Below are 18,540 nucleotides of genomic sequence, written 5' to 3'. Positions count from 1 at the left end.
TCCACATGTTGTCTGGAGACCAGGCTCAAGGGATCAGCTACCCAGGGGAAATGCTTCATTGCCAATCATTGGAGCATCAGAGGCCAGCCCCATGGTGCAAGCACACGTCAGTTCTCTGCTCGCGTTACACCTACTAACATCCTGATGTTGTGCAGCAAAAGCTGACAACTAAGTTATTTGAATTTTGAGACTACATTTTTTGTTGAGGACAGCATTATATCATTCAGTGTCCCTCATACAAGACACATGAAAAATCAATCTGGCACTCTCTGCTAGGAAAGATTTTGTTTTCTGCTGAAGAACTCGTTTGCTTTTTCCTTTCTCATAAAAAGACTCCTCTGTCTGTAGAAAGAAGAAATAAATCCATACAGAAATATATGTGGGAAAAATCCTTTGAGGATTATGGTATTACTAGGATCTCAGGAAAATCCCAAACTACAATAGATCATAAGTAATCACAAAGGACAGGAAACTAGAAACCATGCCCTATGAGGAACTATTGAAGAAAACACAAACATCTGGAGGAGATCTGAAGGAACAGAACAGAAGTTTTTACATATTGACAGGCTGTTATGTTAGATTTGTTTTGTGTCACCTCAGAGACTGAGACTAAGAGGAACAAATGCATATTATACAAGAGAATGGGAGAGGGTTGCAGGCAGAACACATAAACTGAGAGACGAGGAGTCAGTATGAATGGGCTGTCCTAATCTCAACTCCACCAGTGTGAAGGAAAAACTGGCTCTTGAGTTGAGCCACCTCTGAGCAGAAAGGTGAAGCAGATTTGCCATGGCCTTATCCCTAACTCTTGTTAAGTATTTTCTGTGTTTAAAGCACCTTTGTCCAGTCTGCCATGTAAAGAGTTTGGAAGTTATCACTGCCATCCTCACAAAAACAGAAAAAAAGCTAAGCAAACTGAAAATCAATGAGTTTTAATATTGAGGTTACAGGACAAACTGCAACCCCCCAAAACTGGAGAGACAGGCAAATACAGAGAATCATAGTTTATGAAGAACAGAAGCTGCAGCTGGAGCCTGTAGGAACACGTAAAGGGCAATTGACTCATTATTGGAGACAGGTCCTGGATCACATCAAAGAAGCTCAGAGAATAGTAAGCAGAAAAACTAAACCTAGGAGTTCCTATCGTGGCTCAGCCGGTTAAGGACCTGACGTTGTCTCTGTGTGGATGTGGGTTCAATCCCTGGCCTCCCTCAGTGAGTTAAGGATCCAGCATTGCTACAAGCCTCAGTGAAGGTCACAGATGCAGTTTAGGTGCCGCTTTGCTGTGGCTGTGGTATAGACTGGCAGCTGCATCTCTGATTCCACCCCTAGCCTGGGACTTTCCATATGCCATAGGTGTGGCTGTAAAAAGAAACACACACACACACACACACACACACACACACACACACACACACACACACACACACTAAACCTAAATATAGTCAAACTGCAGAAAAACAAAAAGAAAATCTTGAAAAAAGCCAAAGGGGGGGCATCTTTCCTAAAGAGAAACAAGGATAAGAATTACATTGGATTTCTCTTTAGAAACCTTAAAAGCAAGAAGAGAGTGGAGTGAAATATTAAAAGGGTTGAAAGAAAAAGCATCCCTGTGGCAGAGACAAAAATCTAGGTCCACCTTTTCAATGTGTGGAGTTGTCAGCGGAAAGTGACTGCCTAGATACACTCTATACTTCCCACCCCTTCTCATATAAATGTCACCTTGAAACTGATCCTAACCAATGGAATGTAAGCAAAGGAGATGTGTGTCACTTTAGAGCCAAAAAGGGGGGCAGGGGTACATTCTTCACTTTCCTCTTCACTCTGACGGATATAGAAAATCACAAGGCCCAAGAGTGTGGCAGAGCCACAAAATGGAAGGAACCTAGATCCCTAAATCACAGCATGGAGGAGAGTCACCTGTGGAACACCTACAAAGGACGGTTACATAAATGAAAGGTAAATTTCTCTATACATTCAGGCAGCTATTTGTTACAGTAGCTAGTACAGTAGTCCCCCCTTATCCGCAGTTTCCCTTTCCACAGTTTCAGCTACTCATAGTCAGCCACGGTCTGAAAATATTAAAAGGAAAATTCCAGAAATAAACAACTCAGAAGTTTTAAATTGTGCCCTGTTCCGAGTAGCATGATGAATTCTCGCACCATCCCCTTCTGTCTTACCTGGGACAGGAATCATCCCTTTTTCCAGCATATCCTTCCCACTGGTTGCTTAGTAGCCTTCAATGATCAGAACGATCATCTCAGTACCAGCAGTGCTTGTGTTCAAGTGATATTTATTTTACTTAATAACCGCTCCAAAGTGCAAGAGCAGTGATGCTGGTAATTTGGAGATGCCAAAGAGAAAATCATAGTGCTTCCATTGAGTGAAAAGGTGAAAGTTCTTGACTTAAAAAGGAAAGAAAAAAAAATTAAATGCTGACTTCTCTAAGATATGGTAAGAATGAATCTTCTATCCATGAAACTGTGAAAAAGGAAAAAGAAACTCATGTTGGTTTTGCTGTTGCACCTCGAAAGCTACAGCCAATGTGGGATAAGTCCTTAGTTAAGATAGAAAAGGTATCAAATTTGTGGGTGGAAGACATGAACAGAAAACGGTTTGGTATTATAATGCAGTGGTTTCAATGATCCACTGGGAGTCTTGGGTCGTGTCCCCTGAGAATGGGGTGGAGGCGGGAACTTCTGTACTATCCTCAGTATTATAATTCTCTTTCCTCTTTTTCTGGAGAAACTTCTACCTGTTCCTTAACTGTCTGAGTTGTTCTAACAATACACCACCTCTCCAGAAACCTTCTAAGCCTTCTAAGAACTGTCTAGAGCAAGTTTTCCCTTACCGTTCGACCAAGAGCTCCCAGGAATATTTTGAGGCTTTACTGGGAAATATGGATTCTGAGGTCATATCTTGATCTTCCTCCAAGTGCAAGAATCCCAGGGAAGCAAAAGATACAGTCAGCAGTGACCTTCCCTCCCCCCCTTTGGTTCTCTTCCTACACTCTCAATCTAGGATTCCCCTGTCCACATATCTGAGGGTTTCCACCTTGAAATGGCAATTCTCTGTTCCCCTACCTTGGAGCATCCCCATGAGGCCAGCAATGGGAGCTCTAAGTCCAAGGTTGCCTCTTGTCACTGTCTCAAATAGCTATTGCCACAAAAATGCTACCTAACCAGCCACCCCAGGACTCAATAGCTTAAAACAAAACATTGATCTCTTCTCAGGTTACTGAATGGCTGTGTAGCACAGGTCTCATTCTAGAGCCCAGACTGCAGGGGCAGTGACTAACTAGGCCTGTTTTGGTCACAGCAGAGGACAAAAGCTCTCAGAGGTACAAATGGAAACATGTGAGACCTTTTACGATCTATGTTCAGGACTCACATGTAGTCACTTCCACCCACATTCTATTGGCCAGTGTATGTTACGTGGCCATGCCAAATGAAGGGCATTGAAGTACATTTTGCACAATTGAGACCACAGCAGGGTGTGCTGTACATAACAGCAGAGTCTACTACCACAAAGAATCAAAACCTTTCATTCAATTTAGCACAGTCCTTAAGGGATGGAGCAATGGGGGCCAGTAGCTATGCTGTCTGAGGGCCACAGCCATTGCTAAAGTTCAGAAATGTGTATTCACCAGGAGACACTACAGTTTAGTAAGCATTGGGATGTGGGCTCTTTGCAAACACTTAACAAGGAAAAGATGAAATCAGAGCAATCACATCATTAAAGAACTATCGTCTTGATTGCATAGGTGTTCTGCTCATATTTATTAACCACCTACTAATAGAAATCCATCCAATGGAGGAACTGAAGCCATCCACCATCTCAAAGACTAGCTTCAGTCACTCCACATTTAGACTAAGGCAAAGTCTTACGGAGAAAGGAATCACTGAATGATAGAACTGAGAGGAAGATCAGACAATACCTAGCTCAGCCCCCTCTTTCTGAATATGAGGAAACCCAGGCAGAGACAAGAGATGTGACTTAGCCAATTGAACATGAACACCTGCAATGCACTATGCTGACTCCAACACTCTGTTCCTAAGAGTAAGTCTTGTTTAGCAACTGTGGACTTGTACACAGGTAGGTCTCATGACAGTAATTCAGATCATGGGGCTGTGGGTTCAAAGTCAAGAATTCAGGTGGGTCACTGTTGGTTGGCCTCTTCCCAGGGAAAACCTAATAAAAGCTGCGTGAGAACAGTTGGGCTCTCAGAGACTAAAACCCTAGCATAATACTCCTCTTTGGTTATCTCATAATCTGCATTAACACTTTCTTGTAGGAAGGTGAGTCCCCAAAAGTGCCCATAGAATCCTTCTTCTTCCCAACTTCCTCTTCATCATTCCATTTGAACCAGCCATTTTCTCAAATAACTTAAGATGGGAATGTAAATCAATTTGACCCAAGATGTTACTCCCCCTCTAAAAATGCTAACTTCATACACAAAAAGAATGGTTCGTAAAAACAAACAAAAAAATCTAGTATCCTCTTCTCTCCCAATTTTTGAATTGAAAGTTCTCTATCAAATAGACCGCTTTGGTCCTGGATTGTCCACCATAATTACACTTCAAAGATGTGATTGTCATTCAATAGTCTATATGTTGAGAGCTCCACAGTAGTCTCTCCATGGCAGAGATAAGTCAAAATCACATATAAATAAATGTGGGAATGGCCATAAAACCTCAGAGAAATCATTCCCTGCAGACACTCAGGTCTCAGGGACAGTCTGAAAAGTTTGTCAAAACTCTCCGACCAAATTTTAGTCAGGCTCCTCTAGCCCTCTTCTTCCCTAGGACATATACACACACATATCCTCCTGTCCTCAGCCCTCCTGGCCCAGTTTTAGCAAGAATCCTGCAAAGTCAGTTTTGAGAGAATCTCCCCCATCCTGGACATCCCATCAACCTGGCCCCCCACCAGCAGCAAGAATCCCTCTATCCTTGACGTCTCCTCTTGATAAATTTCTATCCCCTGACCCCCTAACTGCTATGGGCTGTAATTCCCAACTCCTTTACTGTATTCAGAGTTGAGCAGGATCGCTCTCCTCCAATGCGTTATCTTGCCAACTGTCCCAATAATCTCCAATAAAGTTACTTTTTCAACAAGCATCAGAATAACGTCTTTAAAGAGTTCCTAGCCAAAACCCAAACCCAGGATCATTTTCCGGAATAAGTAGGGCTTCTCTGCTCACTTTTGTTGTACTGTCCAGAGCTGCAAGCAAAGGAATCCTCTGAATATTCTGAGATTCTTCTACATAGTTATTTCCTCCAAGATATTGCACACTTGGGATTGAACAGGCAGCAATTACAAAAATCAGGAAGTTCTTTTAATATGTATATTAGGTACAAAGTTCTAACATGCCTGCTAGAATATGAGCACGCTTCCTGAAAGATCCCAGACCCGTCCTCAACCCCCACCACCCCTTTGCTGGTCTACTCTTCCTAATGAACTGCCTGAAGCATGGCTAGACTGCCAAGTGCTCGTCCAAGCAAGTGCAAAGCATCGGTTCATGCAAATGAGCACAGGAACGTGTGCGCCCAGACTACACTCAGTTCAAACATAAATCCGGGCTTTTCCTGCATCGTCAATGCTGAGGTCGCTCACGGTACATTGGAAACCCACTGCACCAGGGGGGAGCAGAGAGGGCAGAGAGCTCGACTGCCTAAGCCAGCGAGGTAGAACCGGGCGGAGGGTCGGGAGCTCCGCCTGGAGGAGCGAGCAGCTCGGACCCGCCGGAAGCCACGCCGGGAGGAGGGTCGGGAGCAGGCGCGGGCGCCGTCCCCCGGCGTCGCCGAGGCCCGCTGACATCAGCCGCGCTCCTCCCCTCGCCTCCCAACACCCTCAGCTCCCGGCCGGACCCTCCCTCCTCCCACCACGTGTCCTCCCCGCTCCCTCCCGAGGGGCCGCGCGGACGGGAAGCCGGAGAGACGCAAAGGATGGCGCTGTGACAGCCGGGCCGGAGCCCTTGGCGTCTCCACCCGCGGCCCCGGGCCGCGCCGGGGCGCTCCGCCTGGCGGTGAGTGCGCGCGGGAGGGCGGGGCGGGGCTGGGGCCGGGGGCCGGGGGCGGTGCGGCCCCTCCCGCAGGCCCTGGGCGGCTCGGCCGCGGCGGGGGTGGAGGCGGGGGTGCCGAGGCTGCAGCTGCAGCTGCCGCCACCGCCGCCTTTGTTGCGGGCCCGCCAAGGGAGGCAGGCGACGCCGGCCTCCGCCGCTCGGCAGGTGCGCTGGGGCCGGGAGCGGGCCGGGCTGGGAGGCGGGCCGGGCCGGGCGCGGGCAGGGGAGCGGCGGGAGCGCTCCCGGCGCGGGGCCGCGGAGAAAGGGAAATGGGACAAGATGGCTGGAGAAACCCGAGCGCGCCCGGGGGCGCGGCGGCGGCGGCGGCGGCGGCAGGCGGGGCGCCGGGCGGGTGGGGGGCGGCGGCTGCGGGCACCTCTCGCTCGCACCTTAGCTGCGGGGTGGCGTCCCCAATCCCCACCCTTCTCCCTGGAGCTGGCTGGGGAGGCCGAGGCCAAGTTCGGGCCCCAGCTCCTGGGATCTCAAGCCGGTTCCGCTCGCCCCAGACCTATCCAGGCAGCATTCGCCCGACCTTTTGGGAAATATACAAGAAGAAGACTTTGAACTCCGGAAGAATCTTTTCTTTGGAATCCCGGGAGGATGAGGCCCACGAGATGCACCCTCACTCCATACCTAGGAATTGCCCGCGCCCCTAGAGGGCAGGAGCGCGGCCCTTTGTACTGGCCTAGGAGCCTGGCCAAAGAGAATTTGCAGAAGAGAAAGAATTTGCGATCCGGACGCAATTTCCCGGTGGGGGTGGGCCCCAGAGCCTGGCCCTAGCTGATTTCTGCACCTTCTTGGGTGTCCAGGCATTACTCCCCACAAAGGGTCAACTGACCCCTGGCCTTGGAAGATCGCTTAAGGCAGAATGACTGTTTTCTCTCCTGACTCCTGGGCAGAACCCTTGAATCTGGAAAATCCAGACGATGGGTACTCTGAGCCAGCCAACCCCTTGATGCTGAACTGTCCCTTACAGGAACAACCCTGTTGAGCAAGTGCTGGACTCGCTCAGACGACTTCACTGATAGGAAGACAACACCCTGTCTTGAGCCAGCAACCAGGCTCTGAGAAAGTTCTGCCTTTTGATGCACTTTTTAAAAACCTTTCCCCAGAATGTTTACCCATCGGCCTCTTTGGGTCTTTACAGAACCGGTCTGGCCTCTCTTCCACAGATAGATTTTTAAATATTTGAAGGTAGCCAGGTATGCTATCTGCCTGCTATCCTTCTTCTTAGTCATAATTAATATGTCACCTTCTGGCTTCCTTGTGCTTTCCCTATAGCCCTTCCTCCCCAGGCCTGACTCCATGCCCTTCCTTCATTCCAGCAGAACTTGTACTTGGGGCTAGAAAGGCTTATGTCTGCTGAGCTGCCCTCGTCACCCTAGCACCTGATTTTCCTGAACTGAATTTTTCTTGCAGAAATGGAATCCACAGCCTACCCTCTCAATTTCGTCCTGAAGGAAGAGGAACAAGAAGAAGAGATTAGGAGCCGGGAACTGGAGGATGGTCCCACAGATATGCAGAAGGTCCGAATCTGCTCAGAGGGCGGATGGGTAAGTAAGAAGGTGTGGGGTGCACATGTGGCTGTGAGGGCAGGCCTGGGAGCCAGGCAGACATAGGAAGTGAAAATAGCCTAGCCCAGCCCAGTGTGTTTGTATTCCTGAGAAAACAGTCCTGTGGCTTTAAAAAGCACAGGCAGTGAAGAATAGAAGAATTGGTTATGGGAAGAGTCCCTTCAGCCATGTAGCTTATTGCCATCAAGATTGGAAGTCCAGTAGGCCATGACTGTGTTTGTTTCTTGTAGCCCTGGATTCCCTATGTCCTATTCAATGCCAGACACCTTGTAGACACCAACTAAATGTTTGCTGACCTATGTTAAAGAAAAAGTATTCTGACACTTGTTAAGATGATAGGAAAGACTATTCTGAACTATGCGTTTAGTTTTCAAGATTTTTCCAAGTAGGGGAGAGAAATTGGGCTCAATAATAAATACAGGTGGGAATTTATAGCCAAGGAGCAGAGCTGAGGGCTCAGTAGATGGAAAATTACTAAGAGGAGATATCAGGTGTGGGGGATTCTTTCTCAACTGACTTAGCAGGATTTTTGCAGAAACTGGGCTGGGCAGGCTGAGGACCAGAGAGAAGGGAGCCAAGATTGAGGCCTAGTGGAGGAGAGGGCTCAGGGGAACCTGAGGAAAGTTTGAGGGAGGGGAGAGTCTTTGTCACCTGCTGCTGGTTGAAGGGAACCATTGAAACCATTTAAAGGCATCTTGGGGCACTGAGCTGATATGAGGTGAGCTTTCTGGAGGTGAGATGAGTTGTTTCCGTGTGAGCAGTTCCCTACTGTAGTTGACACAGGAGAGTGCTGCCTTTCCAGCTGGCCTGGATGGAGGGATTGGAATGGTGGGCAGCCGTGAATAATACCCAAACAGAACAGTGATAGATTTAGAGTAAACTCATAAAAGTGTAAATGCAACAGATATTTAGACTTTATAGTGATGTACATTATTCATAGTACTTATTGGACTTCATAATTGAACACAAATGGTAAATATTTTCAATAAGCAACAAAAGGACATTCCTTTTCACTGCTTAGTTTTCCATTGTGTTGAATATCCTTTGTTTCCAATGAGAGATTTGTTTTCATAGAATCACAGTCCTTCCAAATTATCCAGTCCAGCTCCCCTCCCACATGAGGGAACTGGGGTGCTGCAAGGTTATCTGCTTTGGCCCTAGGATGCACATGTACACTGACAATTGTTCTTAAAATCACCTCTGGATCTGGAACTTTAAACATAGTACATTTTATTGCATATAGGTTATACTCAATTAAAAACAAAACAAAACCCCCCGAAAAGGGAAAAAAAGCCACAACAGTACAACACCAGGCTCTGGGTTTGCCAGTCTAGCTGTGGAGGCTGGACTGCTTTTGTCTCTTCAATGTGCTTTGCTGCCCGCCTGCCCCAGCTTCCTCTCCAGTTCTGACCCTTGCAGCTAGGGAGATTTTGGAGGGCAGGAAATGAGATCCATCTAGCCCTGAGCAAGAACTCAAGGCTTTGAGGATACATCAGCCAACAGAAAACATCTAGACAGATTGGAGAAGCTTGGAAAACAGGTGCAGTAGAAGTGACCATCTGAGTGCGTTGGGACAGTGAGAGAGGAGCAAGGTGAAGACTTTGCTTGGCTGGGGTGGGTAGGTGACCAGAGAAGCTGGAGGAGGGAGGCTGGCACATGTGGCATCCGGGCAGCCTGCCATCCTTCCGCAGCTACTGAGCACAGTGCTAGGAGTTATTAAGACAAGATCCCTAGTCTCGTGGAGTTACCAGCCCTGTGAGGAAGACAGGGAGGTGAATCCAACTGCCCAGTATTTGGAGTGCCGTGTAGAAACCAGCTCAGGACAAACCTCACCTGCAGGCTAGAGAACTAGAGATTGCATACACAGACCTGGTCTTGAGCAGTAGGCAATTTTGCCCCCAGCCTTGTCCCTTCCAGGGGACATCTGGAGACATTTTGTTGTCATGACTCAGGGTGTGCTAGGAGAATGGACCATCCTACTGGCATCTTCTGGGTAGAGGCCAAGGATGCTGCTACACATCGAGGACTCACAGGACAAGCCCCCTCCCCCAAGGAAGAATTACCTGGCGGAAAATGTCAGCAGTGCCAAGGTGAAAAAGCTCTGCTCCCAAGCATTAAACTAGGGGAAGAAAAGAATCCAATCTGTTTCTTAAATATGTATTTTGGTTGTAGAGAATAATGTTAGGGTGATCAAGAAGAGCCTTTCAAACTTCAGAATCATACAAGGTATTAAGGTAATATTTCATAGGAGAATTGGAGTAGAAAGACAATTTCAAGTAGAGAACAGGGAAAATGGACCAGGTCTTAGCCATAGGAGGAACCATCCAAGGGAAGGGAGGGACTTGCCATTTGGGGGCAAAAGCCCCAGAGGGAAATGCTTCTGTGCAGAATGAGGAGCAGCTTCAGCAACTGGAGCCCTCAGTGCGTGTTGGGGAGTGGAGGGGGTTGATGGTGAGAGAAGTAGGGCAGGCAGCCCAAATCAGCCAGGGCACATGTGTGCTCGGAGGAGTCTGTGACTCTCCCCTTTTGGGCTCCGAGGGAGACGTCTTCAGCTCATCTTTCTAAGGGAGTCCAGGGTTTGCTCCAGCCACCATGCAGAGGCCTAAGTGACCTGCTGAGAAAGCACGGCTTGGGAGTCAAGACTTGGTAACTCTGTGACCTTGGGCAAGGTACTTGTTAGCCCTGCTTCCTCACCCATATAATTGGGTTAGCAATCTCCTATATCCCCATATTACTTAAAGGAGGCAATAAGGGAATACATTTTAACACTGCAAGAGGGAGCGCCCTACACAGTGCGTGGCATCCAGCAGGCACTCCATCAGTGCACCAGTACCAGCCCTCTGCCCTAAGATCCCCGATGTCTCCACTGAGTGATTAAGCCACCTCATCAGTCAGTGAGCCCAGGGCGCGTGTAAATACTTGAGGACGGTTACCCTTGGAGATAAGCATTGGAATGCCAGCTTGCTGGGTAAGCGAGGCAGTGTACACAGACTGAAGGAAGCTCACCTATCTGATGAGTCCTTGATCTTCCGAAGGATGGAGGGCCTCTACCTGTGTCCAGCTGGTAGACAGGCTGCCTGGTGACTGAGTTCAGCCCAGGGCTGGCCCTGTTTACCTTCTGCTGCGCTCGGCCAGATAAAAGGCCTCTGTGGAAAGAGATGAGGCTTGCAGAGCAGGGCCTGGCTGCAGGCTTGCTCAATTCTCACAGAAGGTTGCTGTGAGGAGAATTTCTAAGCCACTTCACTTCACTGCACACATCTGGAGCATAATGTGGGCTTGTCTGAGGATGGACCATGGCTCAGTCATAAATGGGAGGAGGTGAGTCCAGCTCTGGCCTCCAGCAGTCTTCTCACCATTTCAGGGCTCTGGTATTTCTACCAGGCCTGGGATGTGTTACCTTCTATGAGTGTTAATGTCAATAGCCCCTCGGAAATGACGGACATAACTAGCCCAGTGTCCTGTTTTATCAGCAAAGGGAGAGGGACTATAAATAGGTATGGCCTAGATCTGGAATTTCCTAGGGAGAGAAAAAGCCAAAGGGAGAGTTGTTTAAAAGCCTGGGAAGTGGGATGGAGTGGGATGGAAAATTCCTGGCTGACTGGCTATCCAGATTGATGAAGTCTGAGCAGAGCCTAGAGACCAATCCACTTGTACCTTCTGGTATTTTACTTGGGGTTTTTGTCCATTCTCACTCCAAAGAGTAGGCTCAGTTTTGTGACAGGTAAATTTTAATGATTATTTGAAATGATTCCAAGTAGCATAACAGGAAGTCTAGAGATTATTTGCTTAAATCCTTTATTCAGAAACACATTTTTAAGGGCTTGCTATCTGCAGGAAGTGTCCTAGGCTTAAGGAAACAAGCAAAATAAGCCCAGGTTCTGCCCTCAGTGAGCCGATATTCTAGTGGAAGGTAAGTAAACTGAGAGGATCCTGCAGTGTGATAAGTGCCACCAGATCACCGAGCCCAGGGCATCATGGGGCACACAGCCCAGGCTGGGGTAGGTTTCCTGGGGAACAAGACATCTGGGCTGAGCCTTGGAAGGTGGTTGGGTATCTGCCCAGCCAAGAACGGGGAGGACCTCAGGCAGCAGAGAACCATAAGCAGCAGGTCTGAGAGTCAGAGAATGATTTGTTCAGGGAACTATAGGCAACTGAGTACCACTGAGCATGTGGAGGTTGGGAGTGGGGGCAGGGGAGCTGGATACCAGGGAAACCACTCTGCCCTCTGTAAGGGCTGGAGCCTTGAAGTCAGACAACGCTAGGTCCCAATCTCAGCGCTGCTATTTATTATTGGCTGTGTGACTTGGGACCTGAAACAGGGCTTCTCTGAGCCAGTTTCCTCCTTGATTGAATGAGGTTGTTGGGGAAATAAACGAAGCAGTTACAGGGGCCTTTCCTAGGAGGTTCTCCCAATGGAGGGGGCTTTAAGGATGGGGAGGAACAAGGTGAGCTGTGGGAATGAGGAGGAAAGGCCATGAGATCGAAATGATTGGTGGCTGTGCAGATAGAACTTTTCTAAGCTGATGAAAAACATCACTGCGATCCTCTGGGCCAGTAGATACAGCTATGGGGAAGAGCTCAGAAAACAGCAGCCTCATGATTCCTCACCACTGAATACCATGAGCTTTGGAGGAGGGTTTTTAACGACTGAAAGAAAACACATGGTGAAAAGAAGAGCTGACAGTTGAACAAGAGAAGGTGGGTTGGGGTGGCTTGGCTGCCTTCATCTGCCAAGGCGCCCCCCTCCCACTGGCTCAGGGGGCAGGGAGGTGGGGAGAGGAGAGGAGAGCGCTAGTCTCTGTCCTTAGGGCTTCCTGCTGCCAATCTAGGCATTAAAGCAAACCAGTTTGCCCTAGTATCTCATTACAGAAGTGGAAGCTCTAATTAGCCCTTCTCTCCTCATGCTCTTGTGGATTGGAAAAGGCCAAATGGGGGATGAGGGCTCTTCTCTGGACGGCTCCTCCCTGGGTGGCTTTGGGTTCTGGTCAGACACTGGGGCTGGTGCCCCTGCAGATGGAGAGCTGTGACCGAGGGTGAGAGCGGGGTTGTCTTGGTGGGAGGGACCGCCTCGGGCTGTTGCCTTGAGCATGGTTGGTTCCAGTTCTGGCTGGGGGCTAAGCCATGATCAGCTCTCCCTGCGCTGTGTGAGAGTGCGAGTCCAGTGTCTCCCAGTGAACGGCAGTGGGGAGTTTTCTCCAGGTGCTGCGCTCCTTATCTGTGAACAGAGGGGACAGTAAGTGCTCAGCAGGGCACAGAGGACCTTGCTCAGGTCCTGGTTTGGCTTCTCAGAGCCGTGTGAGCATAGACAGACGTATGCCCAGGCCCCACCCAGTGAGATGAGGGGTGTGATCTCCGTCTGCATGTGCCTATTAGCTGTTGAGAAAGGCCTGTTCACTGTTCCAGGTGCCGGCCCTGTTCGATGAGGTGGCCATATATTTCTCTGATGAGGAGTGGGAAGTTTTGACGGAGCAACAAAAGGCCCTCTACCGGGAGGTCATGAGGATGAATTATGAAACTGTCCTGTCCCTGGGTAAAGCTTTGTTTTCCTTTGTTTCCTAGAAGCTCTGAGCTCAGAGAATTGTTTCCATGTCTCTCTTCTCTGGTGTATCCACTTTCTCTCTCTCTCCTGAACTTGGACTCTGTCCCCTCAATGTCTGTGCCCATTTAATTTCCTGTTTTTGATTTAGGCAGGATATAAATATTGTGTCTTTCTACTCAGCAGCTTGCGCCAGCTCTCAGAACCATCCTCATTCAACCCAGGCATTAGCAATCAAAAAAAGAAATAAGACATAAGCTAAGAAATGTCACCACGGTTCTGGGCCTGTGCTTCATATGCTCTTTAGGAGGGAAGGCGGGCCTCAGTGTTACCCTGTCAGTCTCAGAAGCTTGGGGACATAGTCCCAAAGTATCTTTGCTCCCCTCCTATCACTGACATCCACATTAGTAGAATGTAACCATATTATTAGAATGTAACCATTTGGAGGGATTTTTCCCATTTGCTCTTACAGGCACTAGAGTGTTCATTAGATCAGGAGCTGCATCTACACACTTCCCTGCTAAATGCAGTTTGTTGTTGTTGCTAGTACCAGCCCCTGTTAGCAGAGATCCATAAATTCCCTAGGACAAACTATTTCCCATCACATTTTTTTTCTTTAAGGATTCCTGAGCCCCACCCCTTTCCTAAAATCTCCATACTGAGAAGACTGTGGTGGGGTAGGACTGGAGGGGAGGATTTCTTAAGTACTGGTTTTGGCTGTTATCCAAGAGAGTGACACAGAGCTGTGACCTGTTTTATTTCCTATGAACAGAATTCCCATTCCCTAAGCCCGACATGATCACTCGGTTGGAAGGGGAGGAGGAGTCTCAGAATTCCGACGAATGGCAGCTCCAAGGAGGAACCTTTGCAGGTACTATGATGAACCCAATCCAGCATCCATCCAATGGGAGAATTATGACGTTGGATTTTAAGTTCTTGTTACATTCTGTGGGTTACTTAAGAGTAAGGCAGGGTTGTTAAGACTGAAAGATTATGGGCTTTGGAGTTTCAGAATCTCCTTCTTTCCCATGTTGTGTGGCCTTAGACAACTTCATCCACCTCTCTGAGCCTTCTTTTCTTCATCTGTTGACTATGGATAGTAAATCTCTATGTGTACCCTTGTATGCAGATGAAGCAAATTGAAGTTTGTATGGCTTTGGTCCGGCACACATCTTGGGTGCCTTGGTAGCATACCACACACCTCTGAAGACTAAGAAAGATAGTGTGATGAAGCATGCATCCAGGGTTATTTACTTGGCTTCCTATCTATTTCATCTTGGATAGAAAAAGCAATGACAGCTAGAGTACGCATTTGAGCAAATATGTCTAAGAAGCACACAGTCTTTTATCAGGAAGCATAGGGGGATAAGAGTTGAATAAGTATACTTTCCAAACAGCCAGAGTGGTTTTACTTGCCTTCTTTCTATAAGTGATCATTTAAAATGCCATTTTATTGCTTCTAAGACATGTTTTCTCTCATCACTTTAACATCTCTGCAATTGAGAATGCCTTTTAAGATTGGTGGTATGTCATGGTTTCATTAGTGGCACTTTTTTTTTTTTTCTTAATGGCATATAATGGTGCATGTTGCAACTGATGGCATCTTAGTTTTGGTGAGATAGAGCGATTTCCCTGGGGCGTAATCAGTTTCTGTCACCATCTTCTAAATAGAAACATACTCTGAAACCCAGTTCTGACATTGGTAGGCAAGATCCAGTTTTCTGCCATATAAGCTTAACCTTGCTAAGTGTGGCATTGTTACAGATTTTTTGGTTTAAGGGATGTGATTCAGCCCATAAGGATCCAAATTCTGCAATATTATGTGGGTAGTATGGGTTATATTTGGCTTCTCATCCAGGTAAAGATTATTTTGACCCAACCATGGCCCACAAAATTAGTACATGACCGAAGCTTGGTACCTGTGTTCAATTTCCAGCTCTGCCACTTCTTAGCTCAACCGCCTTGATGTATTACTTAATTTTTGTTTATCTGCAAAGGAGTAAAGAAACAATTATTGCGAGAAATAGATGTGGTAATCCATGGGCATTAGTACATGGATAGGGACTTCAGGAGTGTTATCTGTTATTAAAATTATTGCTGTCCTTGCTGTACAGTAGAAAAATGACAGAACACTGTAAACCAGCTATAATGGAAAAAATAAAAACCATTTAAGAAAATAATAATAAAAAATAATACTATTGCTGTTAGTGAACTTCGGACTAAGGTATTATTGGTATTTTGACCAAAAGAAAAGAAAAGAAAAACAGGGAATGAACCAGATACCATTTTACTGATGGGCATCATCTTCACCCCTCTCTGCCAGAAAATGAAGAATCCGACCTGAAGCCCCCGGATTGGGCAAGCCCGATGCACACGGCCTCCCAGTTTCCCCAGCCTCAGCACCTGGACGGCTTTGGCCTCCGTCTGCCTCGGGACATCACAGAGCTGCCCGAGTGGGGCGAGGGGTACCCCTTCTACATGGCCATGGGCTTCCCTGGCTACGACCTCTCGGCCGACGACCTGGCCGGCAAGTTTCAGTTCAGCCGGGGCATGCGCCGTAGTTACGACGCTGGGTTCAAGCTCATGGTGGTGGAGTATGCGGAGAGCACTAATAACTGCCAGGCGGCCAAGCAGTTTGGGGTGCTGGAGAAAAACGTCCGCGACTGGCGCAAGGTGAAGCCACAGCTGCAGAATGCGCATGCCATGCGGCGCGCCTTCCGGGGCCCCAAAAACGGGCGCTTTGCCCTTGTGGACCAACGTGTGGCTGAGTACGTTCGATACATGCAGGCCAAGGGGGACCCCATCACTAGGGAGGCCATGCAGCTGAAAGCTCTCGAGATCGCCCAGGAAATGAACATTCCAGAGAAAGGGTTCAAGGCCAGCTTGGGTTGGTGCCGCAGAATGATGCGAAGGTATGACTTGTCTCTGCGGCATAAGGTGCCGGTGCCCCAGCAGCTGCCCGAAGACTTGACTGAGAAGCTTGTCACCTACCAGCGAAGTGTCCTGGCCCTGCGAAGGGCGCACGACTACCAGGTGGCTCAGATGGGAAATGCAGACGAGACGCCCATTTGCTTGGAGGTGCCCTCAAGGGTGACTGTGGACAACCAGGGTGAAAAGCCGGTCTTGGTCAAGACACCAGGCAGGGAGAAACTGAAAATCACGGCTATGCTTGGCGTCCTGGCTGATGGGAGGAAGTTACCTCCGTACATCATTCTGAGGGGTACGTACATCCCCCCCGGGAAGTTCCCCAGTGGCATGGAAATCCGCTGCCACCGGTACGGATGGATGACGGAGGACTTGATGCAGGACTGGTTGGAAGTGGTGTGGAGGCGGAGGACTGGCGCCGTGCCCAAGCAGCGGGGGATGCTGATCCTGAACGGCTTCCGGGGTCACGCCACGGATTCGGTGAAGAGCTCCATGGAAAGCATGAACACTGACATGGTCATCATCCCGGGGGGCCTGACCTCGCAGCTGCAGGTGTTAGATGTGGTGGTCTACAAACCGCTGAATGACAGTGTCCGGGCGCAGTACTCCAATTGGCTTCTGGCGGGAAACCTGGCGCTGAGCCCCACTGGGAACGCCAAGAAGCCGCCCCTTGGCCTCTTTCTGGAGTGGGTCATGGTAGCGTGGAACAGCATCTCAAGTGAATCCATTGTCCAAGGGTTCAAGAAGTGCCACATCTCCAGCAACTTGGAAGATGAAGATGACGTCCTATGGGAAATTGAGAGCGAGTTGCCAGGAGGAGGGGAGCCACCCAAAGAGTGTGACACGGAGAGCCTGACAGAGAGCAACTGAGGGAAAGCCAAGGTGAGCGGTGGGGAGTAAATGCCCAGGCCTTCCCGGAGGGTCATGTTGGGTTGGACAGACACCTTTGCTTTGCTTTTTTTTTTTTTCCTAATGGCTATACCTGTGGCATATGGAAGTTCCCAGGCTAGGGATTGAAACAGAGCTGTAGCTGCTGGCCACCACCACAGCCACAGCAATGCCAGATCCAAGCCACATCTGTGGTCTGCACCACCGGATCCTTAACTCCCTGAGCAAGGCCAGGGATTGAACCCATATCTTCACAGATAAAATGTCAGGTCCTTAACCCACTGTGCCACAGAGAGAACTCCCAAACACCTTTTCTTTTGCCGTTATTTTCCTGTTTCCAGGAACTCTTCTAGCCCACGATGCAGTGCTGTAGGCAACTAGCCATCAGCATTTTCTCCTTTATGTGAAACTTCTATTGGCTTGGCTTACTTTGTGAGTGTTTTGCTCTGAGTCTGGGCCCAAGAGCATGTGTATAATGCATTAAAAGAACAAGGAGTGAGCTGCCAGAACATTTAATCTGAGAGCCATAATGCTGAAATTATTTGAGGCTGAAGGAACATAGTCTGACATGGTTCTGTTCACAAAAACTATCTGAAAAGCCAACTTTTTTTCTTGCTCTTGAAAATCTTGCTGAATATTTAGGGTCAGAGTGTATACCTGATCCATTTGGAACAAATGTGCTCACTTTGGCTAGCCTCTAGGGCCATGATATAAGGACAGGAGTACCTTTGGACCAGGTCCCCTGGGCCTCAGATCTCCATCCTAGGGTGATCTGCTGTAACCCAGTGGGAAATGAAAGAATAGCTTCTTTTCGCTAGGAATTCAAAGGTGTTTTTTAAAACATCATCTTGGAGTTCCCTTTGTGGCTCAGAGGTAACAAACCTGATTAGGATCCATGAGAATACAGGTTTGATCCCTGGCCTTGCTCAGTGGGTTAAGGATCTGGTGTTGCCATTAAGTGCAGTGTAGGTTGCAGACTTGGCTCAGTTCTGACATTGCTATGGCTGTGGTGTAGGCTAGCAGCTGCAGCTCCAATTTGACCCCTAGCCTGGGAACTTCTATATGCTGTGGATGCGGCCCTAAAAATACCAAAAAAAAAAAAAAAATCTTATTCTCATAATGACATTCATATGGAGTGAGCAAGTATAATAATTGCACAGGCATCTGAAGGGTGATATTTTTAAATTGAAATAAAACACCAAAAAACCAAAAAACCGGGATATTTATCCAGGACTACAGTGAGTAAAGTCTGAGAACTGAGGATGAAAGGGCCTGGAATTATCAGGGTTGAGTGTAGAAGGGCAACATCTTTAAAAGGAAGTGAAGGAAGTGGGGTGTGGTAGTGAAATGAGCCCCCCCCCCACCCCACATACCCCTTGAGAGAGGAGAATCACCACAGACAGTGGGCAACACACAGAACAAACACGCATTTCATTTTACCTTCTTGTTCTTTTTTCCCTGATTGTCAGTTCATTTGTTCCTCCAGACACAGTATTTAATATGAAGAGAGCACTCCTTTTGCAAAGGACCTCAAAGTATCTTGACATTTTTCC

General features: G+C 48.2%; 1 protein-coding gene across 5 annotated transcripts in view; it reads left to right on the top strand.

The window, feature by feature from the left end:
- POGK (pogo transposable element derived with KRAB domain) overlaps window positions 5,792–18,540 on the top strand; it is a 15,877-nt gene continuing 3,128 nt past the window's right edge. The window contains exons 1-5 of one of the 5 annotated variants that reach the window (XM_021088566.1): window positions 5,792–6,028; window positions 7,484–7,617; window positions 13,042–13,168; window positions 13,947–14,045; window positions 15,498–16,981. In XM_021088566.1, the coding sequence (XP_020944225.1) occupies window positions 7,486–7,617; window positions 13,042–13,168; window positions 13,947–14,045; window positions 15,498–16,969 (1,830 nt within the window). In that variant the 5' untranslated portion in view covers window positions 5,792–6,028; window positions 7,484–7,485 and the 3' untranslated portion in view covers window positions 16,970–16,981. 5 annotated transcript variants of the gene reach the window in all.

Source organism: Sus scrofa, chromosome 4 (genome assembly GCF_000003025.6).
Source record: "Sus scrofa isolate TJ Tabasco breed Duroc chromosome 4, Sscrofa11.1, whole genome shotgun sequence".
NCBI classification, from domain to species: Eukaryota; Metazoa; Chordata; class Mammalia; order Artiodactyla; family Suidae; genus Sus; species Sus scrofa.
This window is presented reverse-complemented; position numbering and strand designations above follow the sequence as displayed.